We start from the raw sequence: 21,429 nt of genomic DNA on the forward strand, positions 1-21,429 counted from the left end.
TGAAAACAAAACAAACATAAACACATATCAAGCACCAAGCCTGGATCATGTGCCGGGCCCAGAGCTGGGCTCTGGGGATGGTGCTCTGAGGCCGGCTGAGTTAGAGCAGGCTCCCCTCCCACCCCTCAGCAAAAGCAGCCCTCCCCCCCCACTCTGTGCACACCTCTGTCATTTGGCACTTGAAACTGCATTTTGTTGAAATTTCGTGTTAATCTCTTTGAATAAGATTAGGTATGGCAGCTGGTAACAGAAATCAAAGTAGCAGTCCCTAGGACAGGGCAGTGTGTTTCTAGGCCCATGTGTGCCAGTGCTGCGGAGTCCACCTGCTGACAGTGTGGCGACTCTGCTCCATGGAGTCCTCAGGGACCCAAGCTCCTGCCCGTCACCACCATACTTGCCCAGGGTAGCTAGCTCCCAGGGCGCCAGGGGAGAGCAAGGGCTCAAGAGTTCTCCTGCAAACCAACCAGGAAGTATTTGCTAAGTGCAGCTCGGAGCATGTACTCTCTGTACCTACTTGGCCTGCTTTCAGTGGCCACCAAAGATGCCCAACCCAACTGACTGACTGAATAAAAAGAGAAACTCCAAATTCCTTCCTGGCCTCGAATGGTAAAGAGGGGATGAGGCCGTCCCGGATCTGCCTTTCTTCTCCAAGCAGCCATGGAATCAGCTGCCAGAGGAAGGTGAAGGAGCCCCAGGATCCAAGGAGGCAGGTAGCTTCCTCTCCCAGAACTGGCCTAGTTGGTCTCCAACGCTTCTCATGGGAATGATCCCCAAAAGGGTTGGAATCTACGGTGGCACCTCCCGCCTCCAGCTCTGTGCTCTGCTCCACCGAGGCCCCAGTGGAAGGCATCTTGCCTTAGGAAGTAACCCCAAAATGCAAGGCTCCTTGTTGAAAAGGAAAAGGAAAGGTGAATGCAGAATCCATTCCTGGCTCTTCAAAAGCTGACCATTTTAACTGGGAGATAAAACCAAATAAAACTTTCCCAAGAAAATTGGACTTCAGAGTGCTCTGTGGGGGAAAAAAAAAATCCAGAGAACTTCAAATGCTGAAACGCTACATGGTATATTCACTCTTGGAGAGTGGCAGGTCTGCTGAATCTTAAACCCTGTTGTGATTCTGCTTATCCAGTTTTCCCTAAACTTGCTTGACCGTGAAACCCTTTCTCCACCTGTAGCATCTCTCCATGTGCACCCCAGAATACCCACTCTGGGAAATACTCTTCCAGATTGATCTCAGACCTTCCAGCCCAAAGACACATCATAGGGACAAATGGAGTAAACAAATTTGCTGCCTTCTAATCTTGCTTATTGCTGAGTCCTCAACTGCTCTGGTTGGCCATTCTTTCCATTAGAGCGAGGCCACGTGAGCCACCGATATCTGTATACCCTGTCCTTGTGGAAGAAGCCAGACCCTTCCCCACCTGTCTTGGTTTGCTGGGGCTTCTGTACCAATGCCTCACAATCTGGGTGGCTTAAAGCAACAGAAATGTAGCATCTCACTTGTAGGAAAATCTGCACCATGCCTCGCTCCCATTCCTGGGCATTCCTTGGGGCCGGTTGACTTCAATTGCAGCCTCCATCATCACAGGGCTGGCTGCTCTCTCTTTCTGATGGGACACCAGTCATTGGATGAAAGGTCCTCTCCACTTCAGTGTGACTCCCTGTTAACTTGCCTAAGTCCTTCTGTAACTACCCTGTTTCCAAATAATGTCACGCTCACAGGACTAGGGGTTAGGACTAGAACATATCTTTTAGGGGGAAATGCATTTCCACCTCCCAACACCACCCTCGCCTTGGGTCCTGGGTTTTGCCATCTTCTCCTTCACAGCCTTCTCCATTGGACCTTTGCCCTTGGAGGAGGGTGCCATGTCCTCCCAGCCCTCCTTAGGTAGCACACCTTTCTCTGCACCTTGCTCCTGGCCTGTGTGTGGTGTTCCTACCCCAGGGGTGGGTGACATGCTGCTGTTTGCCCCCTCGGTAAACTCTGCTTCTCCCAGCAGGTGCTGTGGCAGCCTACGTGCTTTCTCCTGGCGAGTGTCTTAGTTTGCAAGAGCTGCTCTCACAAATACCGCACACTGGTTTTGGCTTAACAGCAGGCATTTATTGGCTCACAGTTTTGAGGCTGGAAGAAGTCCAAAGTTGGGATGTCGGCAAGATATCAAGATCTCTCTCTCGAGTCTGTAATGTTGTGGCACTGCCTGCTGGCAGTCCTTAGGATTCCTTGGCTTGCATCTCTGCCCCATCCCATGGCAATGTCCTCTCCTTCTGTCTGCTCTTCTGGTTTCCTCTGACTTCCAGCTTTTCCTGTGTGGCCTTCTCCAACTTATGGCTTCTGGTTTCTTCTCTTTATGAGGCCTCCAGTAGTATGGATTAAAAGCCACTCCGAATCAGATGGGCCACACTTTAATTAAATATCACATCTTCAAGGGGTCCTATTTACCATGGGCTCACCCCCACAGGAGTGCAGATTAAGGTTAAGAATATGTCTATGTTGCCACCACAGCTGGGGAATCCTTATTCTCCAAATCCTATCCCTCCATTTTAACTGAGCCCTTGTAACAGTTCACAATAGTGTTTGGAGGGTTGAATTTTTTTAATCATAATAGTAATAATAATAATAATAATCACTAGCTTTGCTTTTCAAGGGAATTCTGTATTTTCATAAAAAATGGCTTGGTTTCTTATCACGAATAGCTTCTCAAATGGCAGAAAGAGAGCAGTTTCAAGTGTGGGATATATCAAGGAAATGTTCCAAGGAAAGTGTGAACAATTTGATGCTGAAGCACCAAGTTTCCTTATGGGGTTAGCCTTCATCATCTGCCGAAATCCGTTCAATTGGCGGTAAGAGAGAAGGAGAGGTTTCTACCGAGTGAGATAAAAAAAAAAGTGCTTCCACTTCCGGTGGCATTCTCCTAAAGAGGATGGGACTGCGTGGATGCCTTGGACATCCAGCCTCTTCGGAATGAAGGTGACATAGCTTTTTGTCCACTGGAACTTGTCATTGCAGTTGTGTTTTGCCCAGGGTGGAGACCTGCTCCACCACAGAGACCAAAATGTAAAATGGTTTCCAAGTTGAGAGACCAACTAGCTACCAGCTAAGCTCAGCCAGAAATCAGTTAAGGCATTTCAGTAAAAGTCTTTGGGTTTTGGGCTTTGGCACAGAGGCCCCTCCTAAATGATGCAGTACTTTCCTTGATAGATTGGGAATTGGTGCCAAGAAAAGGAAGGATCCTGAAACTTGAGACACCATGTGCTGATGTCACGAGAGGGCTTGTCTCTGTGAGCCTCAGTGTGACCGACACTCAGGATGGCTCCTTCCCCCTGCTTTCTTGTTAGATAGTCCCATGTCATTGTTTATGGCCCCTGCCTTCTGTATTGAGTACTCCTCCACATAGCTCTAAGGGTGACCTGTTAAAGCCACTATCCAAGCTATCCATTGCTGCGTAACAAACCACCCCCAAACTTCATAGCTTAACAGAGCCCTTACCTCTCATGCCTCTTGTCGGCTGACTGGGCTCAGCTGGATGGTTCTTGCTTTTGTTTAGATGTTGGCTGGGGCTGGAGTCATCAGAAGACACCAAGGCAGCCAACTCGCACGGCTGGCGTTTTCAGGGTGGCTGTCAGCTCAGCTGGAGCTGTCAACAGAAGCACCTACACATGGTCTCTCCAAGTAGCTTAGACTTCTCACGGCATGGCAGCCAGGTTCCAAGAGGGAGTGCCCAAGAATGCTCAGTTCAGGAATCCCAGGCAGAAATCCCAGAACTTCTGACACATTCTACTGGTCAAGTCACTGATTCCTGTCACTGGTTCAAGGGGACTCCACCTCTTGGTGGGGGCATGGTAGGGTCACAATGCAGAAGGCATATGGAAAAGATGGGGGACACTGTTGAGGCCATCTTTGCAAAATACAGTCTGTATTCCATCATCTACCTGCATGCTAAAGCATCAGCATCTAAGCAAAGCCACAAGGTCCTTTGCATGGGGGGCAAATTGAATATTTCTCCATCCACAATGAAAATAGCTATATTGAGTCCTAATGGGGGGAAATTTGGACATTTAACATATAGGTCTCAAAGTTGTTGGGTAGAAAAATTCCAAGGACAAACGTTGGGGGGTGATTTTCAGCCACTAAAATACTGCCCTCTTGGCCTCCTTGAGAAGTGGGAAGCTGAGACATCTTACTAATCTTCACCCTTTACATGTGCTGGATGTGTTTGGAGAACCTATTGTGAGCTCATGCACCTGGCCTTGTTTCATGATGTCATCACCTTCTTCCAGGTGGGGAAACTGAGGCTCAAAGAGGTTCCTGACTTTCCTGAGGACTTGAAGCCAGTTAGCAGCAGAGTTATGCTGGCCTTGCTTCATTGCATGCAGAGCTGGGTTTGCTGAGAGCTCCTGTTGAGCAAGGCCTGTGCTGGGTGTGGGAAGCTCGGATGTGAGTGTGATGCAGCCCTTGCCTTCCCCTGGAGGCAGACTTCCCACTCTGCTTGGTCTGGGCAGCATGGAGGGAGATGTGCACCCCAAAGCGGCACCCACCCCATCAGTTTCCTGGACGGCTGGGGGCCCTTGAGCTGTCCCTCATCCAGGCCATTTTGGTGGTCCCTGGGCCCAAAGACCCAGCCAAGACGGGCTGGTGGAGCATACCACTGCCTTTCCCAGCGCCCTCAGTTCTGAGAGGCCAGGCCCCAACCACCTCTGCCTCTGGAGCCATAGCCCCCTCCCCAGCATGAGCTCTTTTGGGAATTTAAGGCAGGATCACCAAGGGAGACCCTCCCATGTGGGGTTAGGATTGTGTGACTCTTCTGACAGCTAGCCCCCTTGTCACTCCCCTCCTCTCTAGAAATACCCCAGCAGGCTTTTACATGCCTCCCTGGCTCTGCTCCCACTTTTGCTTCACTGGGAAACCCAGTCCCCACCCCACACACCTTCTTCAACTCCTGACTCGCACATGACCTTCTGGACACAGCCTGGGTCAGCTCCCGGGGCGTCTCCTGACCTCAGCCTCTCCCCCATGATGGCCTTGTCCTTCCCACTGCCCTCCCTAGGTTATGATGTCATGTGCTTGTCCCTCTCCCTGTCTCTGTAACACCCCCCCAGGGTCTTTCCCAGTAGGATGTGAACTCATCCTTGAAAAACCATGCCTGTCACCTCACCTCTTTCCTAAATAACTAAGGCCTGGAATTCCAGTTTCCTAGCAGGATTCAAGCCACTCTTATTCTCTGTGCCATGCTGATTGAGAAAATCAGGTAACCCATAAATCAGCACTCAGATTGTGCCAGGAATTGGATATGTGCATTCAAAAGTAAAAATCATCTGTGTTAATTAGAAACTTTAATGCAAAGACCTGCGGGAAGAGGGTAAATGCAATTTACCACCTGTTAGATTTAAACGAGAACTGTTTCCAGCATGAACATAGGGAAATCATAATAATAGTTACCAGAAATAATTTTTAAATATCATATATACTAGATAAAAAATGATATGCTGTTTTAATCACTTTTTTTTTTTTTAATTGGGACCTGTGTTCCCAGGTGGTGGTTTTGTTCTAATGTAGGCTCCTCTGGATCAAAATCAGCAAGGAAAATGTTGGACACTAGGTTTGGTACCATCCTGTGAGGGAGAAAGTAACTGCCATGTTCAACCAGCGTGCTCTTTCCTCCATTCTGAAAGCAACTGCTTCTCTAAAGCTTTATGTCTTTCCCCTCTTTCTCCCAAGTGAACAAAGGATCCCACAAATAAATAAATTTGAAAATAAAACCTGGCTGGAGTCAACAAAGTTCGACAGGTTCATTTATTTTTTATTTCGTTATTTTTTGACAGGTTTCTTTTTAATGCACTGCAAAATATATAAGACCTACAAAAATGAAATGCTTCATACATTTATGCATGCCATCCATGTGCACTGAGCATGAGAATCTCTTCTGTGTTTCTTTCCAGTTGTTGGTGTAGTGCTTCCCAAGCATACATTCATTCGCACAATTTACTTTTTATTGCAGTAAAACTCAGAGCATGTTAAAGCAGTGGTTTTAATTAATGAAAACATTTTGTTAATATTCAACAGGGAGAAGTTAACATTCCCCAAATCTATTTAACCACAGACTCCTGTCCTTTGTTTTCCCCTCACAAAGCATTTTCCTAGAAAGATGCTCTAGTCTCCTCTGTAACTTCACAGGGAGGTGACTTGTAGCAAATGAAATGGACACAAGGTCACTAGAGAAACGTGGCTCGGTGCAGGGAGCTTTGGAGGCAGATACATTTGGGTTTAGAGGCATTTCTCAATTGTGCAGCTCACTTGGAATTAGGATACGTTTAAAAATCTCTCTGCGACTTGGTTTTTCACTGATGGAAGAGATGGCAGTGCTGTGTATCTTACAGACTTGTGGTTTTTTGTTTTTGTTTTTTGACTTGTGGTTATTAATAAGATAATATGTGTAAAGAACCTTTCCTGTAATCCTGGTTACCGTTCATTGAGTAATTACAAGGGCAGTCATCAAATTCGAGTGTATTAGTAAGTCAGGAAAAGAAATTAGATGGAAGGTTGTTTTTCATGAAGCTTTGCTCCTTTTAGCCAGAATTTTCTTATGTAATAAAATGTGATTACTTCTGAATCACTTTTTTTTTTTTTTGCTTTAAGTATAAAACTCCTTGAAAGCAAGGATTATGCCTCATCAGCTAGCATCTTGTATGCTCCTTGCCACTAGTAATTAGTAAAAGTTTATTGAATTTAGCTGGAAGTTTTAATGTCAAAATGAATTTGACTATTTATACCTAATGCAACAAACTGTTCGACCAGTTATTATATGATAAAGAATGTTAGTGCATTTTTTAAATGACATTCTGTTTCATCCAATTTAAATGTCATAGTATACAATGAATTTCTACTTTCCAGTAAAGAAGCTACGTATCCTCTCTGTGGAACAGCCCTAACTCTAGCTGCCGTCATCTACATTCATGTTAATTGCCACCTAGATCCAGTATGTTTGTAGAAGGAAAGAAAATGAGAAGCCATCTCCATCTCCAAAGTGGGCAGGGTGGTGGAGGCAGCGCTTCTTTTTGTGCATTCACTTTGCTTGCTGCATCTGAGCTCACCCTCCAAGCTCTGTGGTTTTGTGGTTTAGAGGCCTTTGTTAAAAATAATCAAATAAATAAAAAGCTGCTCTTTTGAGTTGTTGCTGTTGGGAGTGGGGTGGGGGTGGGGGAGACTGGTGAAGGGAAACTGCAGCTCCAAGGGATGGCAATCCAAGTGTAAAGTGGGTAAGAGGGAGATGGCAGGGCCAGGGCCAGTTGCCTCGGAAGGAAAGGATTGGAGCAGGAGCAGTGAGTAACAAAACGTTCCACTGGAAGTAGGCACAGCAGATTTAGGCAAAGCTGAATTCCCGTGAGTAGAGAACTTATTCTGCTAGGAGTCTGTCCTCACATTTGTTGCCTGTGTGAAAATATCTGAGGCAGGTTCCCCGGTGGCTGTCTCATGAGCCTTGCTGCTTGCAAGGGTTCCAGCCTGTGGTTCTTAGTTCTCAAAGTGAGGCTGCCGCCGGTAGGTAGGCGGGGCCTCCACCAGTAGGTGGGCACGCTGGCTAAGCAGCCGCCCAGCCTCCTGGGATGGAGGGAGCAAAGGGAGGGAAAGAGGCGGGAAGGGAATAGGTTTTAGGGTTGAAGCCAGTGGCCAGATTTAGCCATAGCTTTACACATTTTTAACACAGTACAGTCTTTTTTTGTGGGCTTTCCCTCCCTCCCTTTTGTTTAGGGCTCTTTTCTCCCTGACAGTCATGAGAGGTGACATTTTAGTAGTAACCCAGCAGTGCTTTGAGAGTTAAGCAATAGTGCACTAATGAAAAAAACTCTGGTTGTTTATGATTAATAATAGCTAATGGTTATTGAATACTTTTTATGGCCAAGTGCTGTTCTGACCAGTTTACACCTATTAGCCAATTTAATCCTCCTCCAACACCAGTAACTCTCTGAGGAAAGTACTATTATTATACCCATTTTACAGGTATGCAAACTGAGGCACTGAGTGCTGAAGTAGTAAGTAAACCCAAGATGACGCAGATAATAGGCAGCAGAGCCGAGGCTGTGCTCCTGGCTGATACAGGATTCTGTTGTGTTTTAACAAAGCATCTTCACTTTAATACTTTGGTTCTAAGATTTTAGGGTCAACATTTAAAACAGCAGGTAAGCATTGGGCAATGAGTCCAGGGAACAGCTCAATGTCCAGTGCCTTAGGAGATATAAAGATGAGCCTGATGTCCTCTGTATCTTCAAGGAATTTAGCCCTTGGAGGGGTGGAAACAGTAAACAGGCCATGAGGGGTTGAAAGGGCTCTGTGGATAAGGGATGTGGGAGATGGCACTGGATTGGAGCCAAAAGGTTGGCAGGGGCAGAGGGTGTTGTTGGAGGAGCGAGGGGGAAAATGGGGAAAGGTGCCTTTTAAGAGGTGGTGTTGAGATAGCTCTGGAATGTTGTTCTGGTTTGCTAATGCTGCCAGAATGCAAAACACCAGAAATGGATTGGCTTTTATAAAAGGGGGTTTATTTGGTTACACAGTTACAGTCTTAAGGCCATAAAGTGTCCAAGGTAACACATCAGCAATCAGGTACCTTCACTGGAGGATGGCCAAAAGCTTCTGGAAAACCTCTGTTAGCTGGGAAGACACGTGGCTGGCATCTGCTCCGAAGTTCTGGTTTCAAAATGGCTTTCTCCCAGGATGTTCCTCTCTAGGCTGCAGTTCCTCAAAAATGTCACTCTTCATTGCTCTTGGGGCATTTTTCCTCTCATAGCTTCTCCGGAGCAGAAGTCTGCTTTCAATGGCCATCTTCAAACTGTCTCTCATCTGCAGCTACTCTCTCAGCTTCTGTGCATTCTTCAAAGTGTCCCTCTTAGCTGTAGCTCCTCTTCAAAATGTCACTCTCAGCTGCACTGAGTTCCTTCTGTTCTTCAGCTCATTTATATGGCTCCAGTGATTTAATTTAGACCCACCCTGAATGGGCGGGCCAACACTTCATGGAAATTATCCGATTAGAGTCATCACCCACAGTTGGGTGGGGCTCATCTCCACGGAAACACTCAAAGAATTACAATCTAATCAACACTGATAACGTCTGCCCACACAAGATTACATCAAAGATAATGGCATTTGGGGGACACAATATATTCAAACCGGCACAAATGTGTTCCTCCAAATCCTTCTAGGCCTGCATTGGAGCTGCTGCTGTCAGGGTTAGCACTAACCAGCAATGGAGTGTTAGAATCACTCACCCTGTCCCTGGGTAGGGACCTTTCACACCTGCTGGCCCTTTATCCCCTCCACTCCAGCCAGCCCCCCACCCGCCATGGGGACCCAGAGTTGTGGGAAGGAGCAATTGGCTGGTGAGGGAGTGACCTCTGGACCTTTCGCCACAAACTCAGCAACATGGTTAACTGAGGTGTGCTTGGTGCACACTTCTGACATCACACCCTCAGGTTGGCCCAGACATTTCCTCAGCCCTGCTCTTGGGTTGTTGGGCCTCGAGGTTATCACCATCTAACAGGAACCACTGGGCGGTGAAAAAGCATGCAGAATAGTCTCTGAATCCAGGTTTGCGTTGAAGATCTGTGTGGCTCTTCCACAGAAAGTGTGTTTTCCCTCTTTGGTTTTGCTTTTTAAAGCAACATGATTTGAACCCAAGTTCAACTAAGAGAAGTTGTTATGAACGTGTGTGAGGAGGTGCAAGTGGCTGTGCGGCCTGTGGGTTGCCTGTCCTGAGCCGGGCACTGCCCCCTGTCCATCCTGGGTCAGCTTTGAGTCCTCTCCCCGGGGGAAACATAACGTCTCTGTGAGGAGAGAATACAGGCTCAAAGGGCATTAATAACCTGCCAGGCAAAAAATTTGACGCCACTCTAAAAATAATCCTTCACTCTTTGTTTTACCTTTGCTGGCCTCCTGCTGCCGATGTGCATGAGTAACGTTTTAAAGTGTCTGTTTTTTCATATCAAAATATTATCCTTAACCTGATTTTCCTCTCCCTGTTTTGTCTTCATATTAGGAGAATAAAGCTCATTAAAGATAAGTGTGATAATTCTTTACAGAGCAGTTCTCCAGCAGGTGCCGAGAAATGTACAGATCCTGTGAGGGGTGGGTAGACTCTTTCTTGGGTGCTGGGGAAGAGGTGGGGGTGCCAGCACCGTTTCAGGAAAGGTCTTTCGTTTGTGTTTCACTTACTTTCAGGCCAGCCTCCTTAGCTCTCAAGATCTCATCTGCTTGCGTATTCACCCTATTATTTTTTGTCAATTTCTGTTATTATACTATTTTGTGTATGGGAAGAAGGCTCTGGTTACATGTCCTGGGTGCTGTCCTTAGCTAGTAATAGAAAACCCAAATCAAACTGGCTTTGGCAGTAAAGGGAATTTGTTGGTTTCTGTCACTGAATAATCCAAAGGGATGGCTTCAGGCTAGGGTTGATCCAGCCAGTCCACAGTGTTAACCACAGACCTCATTACTTCCTGCCTAGCAGCTCTGCCTCTGCAGTGGTTGTCTTCACCCCAAGACTGGCTCCCTCGTCATGGTCCCAAGATGACTGGCAGAAGTTTCTGGGGTTATCTAGTTCCATGGTCACATCCAATCTCAGAAAAAGACTTTTTCTATACATTCTCCACAAAATCTTGAGATTCACCTTGAAAGGTCTTAACTTATGCCATATATCTGTCACTGGAGCCAGGAGAATTCAAAGCTCTGGTTTCCTTAGCCTAAGTCACACCATCCACATCTGTAGTTGGGGATAGACTTAGCTTCCCAGAACCAGAAGGATCCCTAGACATAGAAATTGTTGGAAGTGGAGGAGAGGGGAGTTGGATGCTAGAGAAGCAGCTAATAAATGTCTAGTTCATGTGGCTTACCATTCATTCCCTGAATTGTGACCACAATATATAGCTTTTTGTGTTCTGGGTATTAGAATTGGTAGATATCGGTGCTAGAAATGTATCATCAGAGGCAGGGCTCTCCCTTTTTTTTTTTTTTTTTTTTTTTTTTTTTACCAAAACCCTGGTCTGTAGCCCTTCTTTCCTTAGTTCTGAGACTACACATATTAGGAACAGTGTTTGTGGAAAGTGAGTACGGGTGGGGGAGCTCATTCCTGCTGTCCTAGAATCTGGAATGGGAAGGAAAGAGGAGAGCACAGAAATGCAGACATTAGTATCCATTCAGTAAAATATAAGAAAATAATTTTTATTCCTTGTGCACAATTTGTAAAGATGTACTTAATAAAAGTAAACTATAATAAGAAATATCCCAACTGAATTTGCAAATTTTCCACAATTTGAACTATTCTGTTCCCAATTCCATTGCCCTCTGGCAGTCGTGAGAGGAGACATTTTAGGGGTAACATCCTAAATGTCACATCCTCGCTCCAACCCTGTCTTTTAATGAACAGTAAAGACTATTTAAATGACTGCCGACCTGCCTCCATCTTCTCCGCAGTGGGCAGTTTGCGGTCGTGAAGAAATGCCGGGAGAAAAGCACCGGTCTGCAGTACGCCGCCAAATTCATCAAGAAGAGGAGGACGAAATCGAGCCGCCGGGGCGTGAGCCGCGAGGACATCGAGCGGGAAGTGAGCATCCTGAAGGAGATCCAGCACCCCAACGTCATCACCCTGCACGAGGTGTACGAGAACAAGACGGACGTCATCCTGATTCTAGAACTGTGAGTGCCGCCTGCAGCCTGGTGGGGCTGGGGCTGGGGCACGAGTGGGGCACACGGTGCCGGGTCGGAGGCTCTCGAGCCCCGGAGTCTTGGATTGGCTTTGCCCCGTGGGAGAACAAGGGTGTGCTCACCTGAGACTCACCTGCAGGTCCAGGAATTCTCAAGAGCAGCTTCCAGGATTGTGGCTCCGGGATTTATCGCCAACCTGAGTTAAACTCTAAACACAGATGCTCTCTTCTCACTCTCTTCCTTAGCCTCTCCTGTATTTCCACTTCTTTTTCTCTGTTCTCCCCCCACCTTCCCCCTCTTCTCTGCCTCTCCTTCCCTCTCTCTCCCTCCCTGCCTCCCTCCTTCCTCCTCCTTTTTCCCTCCTTCTCTTCTCCCTCCCATCCTCCTCCACCCTCAATCTTATACACACACACGCACCCCATTTTAAAAATTAATTTTTTTAGAGCAGTTGTAGGTTTATAGAAAAATCATGCAGATAATACAGAGTTCCTGTCTTCCCTACCACGACACCCCTTCCCCCCAGTTTCCCTGTTATTAACATTTTGCATTAGCATGGTGCATTTGTTACTATTGATGAACCAATACTTTAGTTACGTTAGTGACTGAAATCCATACTTTACATTAGGGTTCACTCTGGTGTTGTACAGTTCTATGCTTTTGTTTTTGTTTTTTAAATGTTTATTGTGGTAACATATATACAACGTAAATTTTCCCATGGTAGCCACTTGCAAGTATACAGTTCAGTGGGCGCACCCCATTTTGAACTGTTGAAACTTTCAAGACTAATTATATGAAGGGATGCAGCTGAACCAGAGTCACTCAGACGTGATGATGGGACTTGTTTTCCAGGTGTTTCGATTATTTTCTCAGGCAAGCTCTGCCCTTGGGGAGCCGGTTGGAGCACATTGCCCTGTGAGGTTGCCCGTCTCCTTCTCTTGCCCCTCCCTGTTCCCCGGCCCCCACTGAGTGCTGGCTGCACAGAGCCCCAGGCCTTGTGCTGAATCTCAATTCTTGCAGGACAGTGGGAAGAGCTGCGGAGAGGAGAGGATGCCATCCAGGGGCCCAGGCACTGAGGGGTGCACCCAGGAGAAGGTTCTGTAAAAACCCAATTTGGGGTGGTTCTTAGTGATAACAGGCTCCACCCATTTCCTGGGAACCTCTTGACTTGAGATTTGCTCTTTTGCCAGCCCAACAGCTCTTCTTATTTGCACATATCTCTGGAGGGTGGAGAGGGGAGGTAAAGGGCATGTTTGAGACCAGAGGAGATGAAAGTGAAAGGAAGTTTGTACCTGGGGTCCAGCCATAGCTCTTGACTTATCCCTGGGATTTGGGGCACATTCCTTTACAGGCCTGAGCAGCAGCTTTCTTAACTACAAAATGGGGTTAATAATAACCCACCCTAAAGGGTTTGGGGGAGATAAGCAAGATAAAAGGCTTAAAATACCTAGCACAGTGAGTGCCAGGCTTACACAATGTGCTCAGTAGATATTTGCTTGCTTGCTTGCTTGCTTGGTTCCTTCACGTCAGAGTTTCTCAGTCTTGGCACTGGTGACATTTGGGGCCCGATATTCCTGTGCGTTTTAGGATGTTTAGCAACATCCCTGGCCTCTGCCCACTGGATGCTGTAGTAAACACCTCCATGCCTTACGTCCCCATCTGCCCGCCTCTGACAACCAAAATAAGTCTCCAGACATTTTCAAATATCCCTCTGGGAGGCAAAATCTTTCCCCCTGGTGGAACCACGGCTTCAAGGGAAAAACAGGATATTATGGGGTCAGAGGATTCAGCGTTCAGCTAAGGTAAAGAGACAAATGATGGTGCTTTATCCTCCCTGTGATTTCCAGGAGCCGCAGGCTGCAGTGCTGCTGGGGATTCAGAGCCAGACAGAACTGAGATCAAAATCCTTGGGTAAAGACCCTGTCTTTAAGCCTACATGTCCTTCCGTAATGTCGGAAGCTGCCACAAATACAAAGTGCCTAGAAAAAGAATGTTAACAAATCACAGCTGTTTTGCCTTTTCAAAGAATTACCAGGCTATGCCCTGTGACTCAAGAAAGTCACTTGTCCCTTTGCATAACAAAATATAGGAATGGCTCCCGTGATTTACTGACCATATTCTGTGTGTTTATTCCAGATTCACCTTCTGTTGACTGACCCCATTTCACAGATATTTTCTGTTTTGTGCATTTGTTCTATGCATAAATTGGATGGCATTCAATTATTTTTTTATTATTTGAATTTAAAAATTTTTAATTATCATACCGTAAATTTGATTTTGGAGGGAAGTGGTGTACAGCTCTCTGAAAGTTAACACATGTACAGATTCATGTCACCATCACCCCAATGAGGGTACAGAACAATTCTATCACCGCCCAAAACTCCCTTGTGTTATCCCTTTATAGTCACCTTTCCCCTAGCCCTCCCCATGGCAACAGTTGAGCTATGGCTTTGTCTTTTTGAGAATGTTATAAATGTAGAATTATGCAGTATATAGCTTTTCGAAAACCGGCTTCTCTCATTCTACATAATGGTTTTGAGATTCATCTACGTGTGTTTATGAGTAGTTCCTTTTATTGCTGGATAGTATTCCGTTGCATAGATGTTTGTTTATCTCTTCACCCATTGAAGGATATTTGGGTTAATTTCAGTATTTGGTGGTCATGAACAAAGCTGTTATAGAACTTTGCTTACAGGCTTTTAAAAGAACATAAGTTTTCATTTCTCTTGGGCAAATTCCTAGTAGTGTGATTGCTGGGCTGTGTGGCAAGTGTATGTTTGCATGTCTACAGGAAACCGCCAAACTGTTTTCTAAAGTAGTTGCGCCATTTTGCATGCCCATCAGCAATAGATGAGGATTCCAGTTGCCCCACCTGCACTTGATCTTGTTGGTACGTTATTATTTAGGTCGTGACGACATACAGTTGTATAGTTTGCTGCTTGGTGATCTGTAATACGAATTGAGCCAGCTCCCTGGGAGCAGCTATTAGACCTCAGTCGCCAGCCTCCTGACTTCTTAGGAGATGGCCCTTTGCAGAGCTTCCCATCTCCCCTTCCTCTCAGGGTTAGACACATGCTGGTTATTTGCTCCTCCCAAACTCCACCCTCACCTGTGAGCTGATTGTGTTTGCTTTTTCATCCGCCAGACTTGGGTGGACATGCCGAAAAGGAAAAGTGCACCCTTGTTTTTATTTCGGAAGGCCTGTCCCATTTTGTTATGCATTTACTTTGCCATGAAGAGGTTTCAGTTTTCAGTAGACTATTAAGCATATTAAATCTTTCTAAGAGAAGCAGTCATTTTTGCCTTTGCCTTTGAGAAAATTATCACCATTCCAAATTCACACAGCCTTAAAGGAAGCTTTAGAGTCATCAGTGATATATTCCATCTCCTCATTTCTTTCTTACTCATGCTGAGATATACTGTTGCCTAAGGAGAGAATAAAAGTTAAGAATTTGTCAGCAAATAACCACAGGGCATTATAGTGGCCATTTATCTGAATCCTCTACTTCACTCATTTTTGAATGGGTATGTTTTTGGGGGCAATTACTGCTTTATATGGTCTCTGGTGAGCAAAACTTCCTTCCAAGCTTACTGATAAAGCTTGCTCCCTTGTTGAAACCTTTTACCTGTCTCCACTTTGATGTGTAAACCCTCTCCTCCAAACTCCAGGCCTTTCCTTAATGCTGAAATAAAGAGATTCCAAACCACTCCTTCATTTGCTACTTCACCATCCAGGCCCCAAAGACCTGGATGAGATTTAGCAACAATATATTTTCTTTCATTTGTGCAGAGATGGTTTGGTGTCTACATTAAAGGCACAGGTGTCAAATTGTGGTCCAGGATCTGCCCATTAAAAATTTCCCAAGCCCTGAAAGTAGCTTTAAGAAGTGACTTCCCCCTTCCCCACCCCTATGCTTGTTTCACTGGAAAATAATCTTTTCACAGCTAATCTGCTGTTGCCCTTCAGCATGGCAAATACATTGAAAGGAGGCACAGGCAATGTCTTCAAATCGTGATTTCGTGTCCTCCACATCTCATTGCTCCCTGGTGAAGTCATGCTGATTCAGAAATCTGTGAATCTGTGAATACTATGCTGTGCCTTGTCGCACGAGCAAGCCAACACAGAACTTTCATCTTCCGCACTTGGATCATTTCATAACTTGCCATGTGTTCTGGTTTGCTAATGGCTGCCATTATGCAAAATACCGGAAATGAATTGGCTTTTGTAAAGGGGATTTATTAGGTTACAAATAACCTAAGTTCTAAGGCCATAAAAGTGTCTATAAACCAAGGCATCAACAAGAGGATACCGTCACTAGAGGGAGGCCAGTAGTGTCTAGAACTCCTCTGTCAGCTGGGAAGGCATGTAGCTGGTGTCTGCTTGTTCTTTACTCCTAGGTTGCGTTTCAAAATAGCTTTCTCCAAAATGTCTCTGGGCTTCTGTCTCTCTTAGCTTCTCTCATCTCTCTGCTTGGTCCTCCTGGGGCGTTCTGGGAGTCCTCTCTTAGCCTCTCCAGGGCAAACTCCGGGCTTCGTCTCTTAGCTTAGCATCTCCAAATGTCCTATCCACTTCCCCAACCATCTCTAAGCGTCAGCCTCTGTGTCGGCTCATGAGCTCTCTTAAGTACGCCAGTGAACTAATCAAGATCCATCCTGAATGGACAGGGTCCACACCTCCATGGAAGTAATTTAATCAAAGGTCTCACCCATAGTTGGGTGAGTCACATCTCCATGGAAACACTCAATCAAAAGGTTCCACCCAACAAGATTTGACTGAAAAGATCATGGCTCTTCTGGGGTTTCTAACAGTTTCAAACTGGCACACCATGTTACTTGATGAGAAGTGAAGCCAAACTCACAGAACTTAAAGTTGGTGCGAATTCTTCAGTATGTGGCCTTGCTCATCAGAAGCACTGGCTTGTGGAATTGCATTCCTAAACTTGCTGCTCAGAAGCAGCTAAAAATTTCTGGTATTTGATGGCAATACATTTTTCTGTCTCACTTTCCTCCACCTAGCCAGGGTGCAACCCCAAAGGCCCATAGGGACAAGGCAGGCAATATGAATGAGTGAGGGTGCTCTGCGTAAAACCTGTAAGGGAGGCACTAGGGAATGGTGGGGACTGGGGCCAATCTTGAGGGGGCAGCTGCCAGTCAGTTGCTTGTTGCCATGGGGAATTTCGAATTCATTGTTACAGATCTTCCAACTTTTTAAGGAAAGCCTGTAATAAAGGTGCATTTTGTTTTTTATATCTAGGTTTTCAATGTCAACAATATTAACGTTGGCATAGTTTTCATGAATGGACAAAATAAAACATATCTGAGGGCCATTCATGGCTTCCATAGACCTCCAGATTCTAGCTTGTTTTTTGCAAGCAATGAGTAGCTATTGATATAGTCAGAGACTATTTAGTTCTGTTGGAGGGACAAGAAACACACTTAGCATTGTAAGCTGATTAAAAATGTACAGAATGGCTTAAAACAGAGGTTTTCAAACTTTGGCATGCATCACAATCTCCTGGAGGGCTTGTTAAAATGCAGATTGGTGGGCCTCACTTCCACAGTTTCTGATTCAGTGAGTCTGAGGTGGGACCCAAGAATTTGCATATTTAACAATTTCCCAGTTGATGCTGTTGCTTCTGGTCTGGGGGTCTTCCTTTTGAGAAGCACTGGATGAACAGGTAACTTCACTGCTGAGCTGGGAGCCCACTCACATATTAATCTGAAGTGCTATAAGCTACTGAAAACCAAACAAAATACACCATCTTGGTAGTTCCACCAGGCAACTGAAAAAGAATGTTATGCGTAGATATTGCTATATTAGGCCTGGATAGAGAAGGATTGGAGGAGAGCAGGGTTCTGATCCTAATGTAAAGGAAGGAGTGGATGTTACCCCGCTGTTGTCGGCTTTGTAGCATTTACCTTTGTAGCTTTAAATCACCTGTCTAAGAGGTTGACATGTTAAGATATAAAGTGACTAAAAGGGGGGAAATTTTGTGTTTATTTGCATACATTCATTTATATTTATTCTTACATATATAAATGTATGTATAACCCTGTGCTAGTTTGGATGTATTATGTCCCCCAAAACACCATGTTCTTTGATGCAATCTTGCGGGGGCAGACATTTAGTGTTGATCAGGTTAGAATCCTTTAATTGAGTGTTTTCATGGAGATGTGACTCAGTCAACTGTGGGTGAGAATTTTGATTGGATAATTTCCATGGAGGTGTTACCCTACCCATTCAGGGTGGGTCTTAATTGAATCACTGGAGTGCTATAAAAGTGTTTACAGACAGAAGGAGGTGCTGCAGCCAAGAGAGACACTTTGAAGAATGCAGAGCAGCTGAGAGTGGAGCTGGAACACAACCTGGGATCAGCAGACGCCAGCTACGTGCCTTCCCAGCCAACAGAGGTTTCCGGATGCCATTGGCCTTCCTTTGGTGAAGGTATACTTGTGTTCATGCCTTCGTTTGGACACGCTATGGCCTTCAGACTTTAACTGTAACCGAATAAACCCCCTTTATAAAAGCCAATCCATTTCTGGTATTTTGCATAATGGCAGCATTAGCAAACCAGAACAAATCACCGTTTAAAAAAATCTATTGTTGGAAAGAACTCAGAAAAAAAAAAGTTTTATAAAGTGAAAATGCTAAAATTGCCCTTAAGCATTGGCATGATTGTTCCAAAGAAATGAAGGCAGTTTGGACTCTTAACCCTAATTGTTTCCTTAACCCATATTTGTTCTGCTTCAATTTGGAAGCATATATTTGAAACAGAGTAATCCTCTTGAGGTGTCTGTTTGACTTTGGCCAAGTTAATAATTTCTGAAACTGAATTTGTTCATCGCAAACAACCACCAAGACAATTGCACAATATTGGTTCGCTTTGTGCAGGATCCTTGCTAAGTTGGCTTACTCTCTTTCACAGCCCAACTATGATGCAAACGATAAGAATATGAATGTCTTTTTTTAAATTATACATACATGCAGTGGATATATGTGGATGAATACTTGGTACACTTATCAGAAATCCCAGAATGACAACAGCCTTTCAAAAAATAAATGCAGTGGATCAAAGGGAGTTTTATACTACCTTGAAAGTGTCAAAGTTCTCTTAAACTGGATACAGGAATAGAATCCTAAGTGACACTGATCAATGAGTCGTCTCTAATGCAGAAGCCTTTCCATTTTGCCGTTCTCCTCTCCCTGTACTTGAGTCACAAAAGCACACATAGAATTTAAATGCCTTTTTTTTTTTTTTTTTTTTTGCTGCTCCATTTGTTCTTTCTTCCCTGAGCTCAAGCCAGCTCTTTTGACTTTTTGAACTTTTGTTTTTATTCACAAAGTTAATTTCAAGAGCTGCTCTGGGTTACAATTTTGGCAACCTGCTTTTCAGATATCAACTATTAGATAGGAACAGAGAATTGAAGTGCATTTGGCAACAGTCTCAGCCTTTCACAACAATGAATTAAGTCACATAAAATAGGTTATTTTCCATTCAGGCTTTCTTCTGAGAAATAAAAGCCTGTATGTATGCCTTCCCCCACACTCTTACTTCTTGCCAATTCAGTTGAAAAGTGTTTCCTGAGAATTATTAAATGGGTATTTTTACTCACTTAAGTGGATTATTTGGTTTCTGGATGGTCTTAGAAAAACTGGGACAAAAGAAGTCATAAAAGCAAACTGCATATGTAGTCTGTTTGCTCATGGATCTTTGGTTTCTAGGTTGTATCATAATTTTAATATACAGCTTAATGTTCTCTGTTCTCTGTACATGATATATACCCAGGGAGTATTTGGGATTATTGCTTAACTCCAAGAAAGCCCCATAATACTTAAGATTTGGAAAACTGTTGTGACATTGCTGCCACTAGGCAGCTTTAGGGACTTCCATAGCACCAGTTCAAATGGCCATTCTATTTTGGACCCAGTGTTAGTCAGGATTTTCCAGAAAAACCAAATATATATATATATTGTGTGTGTGTGTGTGTGTGTATACATAGTGAGATTTATTGTCGGAATTGGCTCACATGAGTGTGGGGATTGGCAAGCTCAAATTCTGTCAGGTAGACTACAAGCTGGAAACTGGTGAAGGTGAAGTTATATTTCCCAGAAGGTGGGTAGGTGAAGAAAAGGCCAAAATTTTTCTTTCTACTCTCTGAAATCCTGTTTTCACCTTAAGATCTCCATCTCATTGAATGTGGAGACGTCCCTCATTGCTGAGTTATCTCCTTTGTTGATTGTAGATGCAACCAGCCACAGATGCAGTCAACTGACTAAAGTTGCAAATCCATCTACAAAATATCCTCCCAGTAACGATCAGGCCAGTGCTTGCTTGACCAAACAGCTGGACACCATAACCTAACCTAGTAGGCACGTGAAATTAACCATCACAGACCCTCTTCCTGGGAACCACAAACTCTAGTTCATTGCACACTTCTCTTGGAAACTCACAGCCGTGTCGCAAGTCTTATTACTCTTTCTGATTTGGCCACTCACCTCACCCACATATGGAGAGGAATGTACTAGAAGGGAACTGTGGAGCTGTGGTTTTAACTGACCCCTCCCACCCCCCAGCTCTTGATTTCCCCTGTTCCCTTGTGCCTTCACTTCACTGCCTTGGTTTCCTCTCTGAGTGGCAGAGACCATCCCGGTGACGGGCTCTCTTCGTGGTTGTTGCTATGGCTGCTTGGCTGCCTCTCTGCACCCAGAGCCCAGGTCCTGCCCAGGTCCAAGGGCTGCCGGTTTAGTGGTCTCAGTTCAGCTCAAACCATCAGCCTGGCTTTCCCCCACATGTGGACACTGCTGCCACTCAGAATCCCAGGATGGTGGTGGGGTCAGGGTTGGGGACAGGACTTTGGGGGAGAATTCATCCTTGGCTGGTGCTCCAGAAGTGAGCAAGCCGAGACTCAGGTCATGGGAAGCATTACTTTATTGGATTAGGATCTGGTGCAGGTCAATATCAAGCTTTCCAGGACCATTCTTGAGTCACTTAGGGCTTCCCCTTCTGCCTCATGTCTTAATTTATATCTCCCAACAACTAACTATTACCTCACTTTCTTATGTTTAACCACTTTGTTTGTTCTTTTGCATAACTTGTTTTTAGTTACAAATGAGAGACATCACTGCCCCAGCTGCACAGCAGTAAATATTTGTGTGTTCCATACTTGGATGTGGGTTTATCTCCAGACTGTAAACCAGTGCAGTTGCTAAGCATAGCTACAGTGAGAAGTGACCGCTGCTTTATTGACAAAATCAATATGAGGTATGAGACATGGACTCAGTTACCTGATCTTCCCTAGATGAAAGAAGTGTCGGTAATTTGTTTTTCAATATCTTGATGGAAAAATGCAAGTAGAATCGATCAGTCATTTCAGAAGCTTAGGGAAGAATGTTCATTTCGCCTTCCAGTTGGGCATGGACCTTTACCAACCTCCCTGAGAGAGGCTGTAGTTACACGATGAGAGTAGCTCTCCTTGGAGAAGGGGAAACGGCTTCATTGGTACCTCTGTGGGTTGGCCGCTGTGCCCAGCCCTTTCCTGTACATCATCTCATTTAATCCTGGCATATGCCTCCACAAGGGTGGTTTATCGCCCCCATTTGTCTTGGCTATTTGATCCTCTATATAAGGAAATCTGCACCCACTCTACCTAGATATAGATCACCAGGGGCAGGAGGGAGATTTGGGGTAGGGTAATGGGCAGGGAGCTTTTTCTAATTCTCAGACAGTAGCTACTGGGAAAGGGAATTC

At 45.0% G+C, this 21,429-nt stretch overlaps 1 protein-coding gene across 3 annotated transcripts in view; it reads left to right on the top strand.

Annotated features, from left to right (window-relative positions):
• The window catches only part of DAPK1 (death associated protein kinase 1), a 201,547-nt gene that overhangs the window by 90,444 nt on the left and 89,674 nt on the right, over nt 1-21,429 (top strand). For all 3 annotated transcript variants that reach the window (XM_037851022.1, XM_037851023.1, XM_037851024.1), the window contains one exon: nt 11,453-11,674. In XM_037851022.1, coding sequence (XP_037706950.1) covers nt 11,453-11,674 — 222 coding nt within the window. The remainder of the gene's footprint in view (nt 1-11,452; nt 11,675-21,429) is intronic.

This window comes from Choloepus didactylus, chromosome 10 (assembly GCF_015220235.1).
Source record: "Choloepus didactylus isolate mChoDid1 chromosome 10, mChoDid1.pri, whole genome shotgun sequence".
Classification (NCBI taxonomy): domain Eukaryota; kingdom Metazoa; phylum Chordata; class Mammalia; order Pilosa; family Megalonychidae; genus Choloepus; species Choloepus didactylus.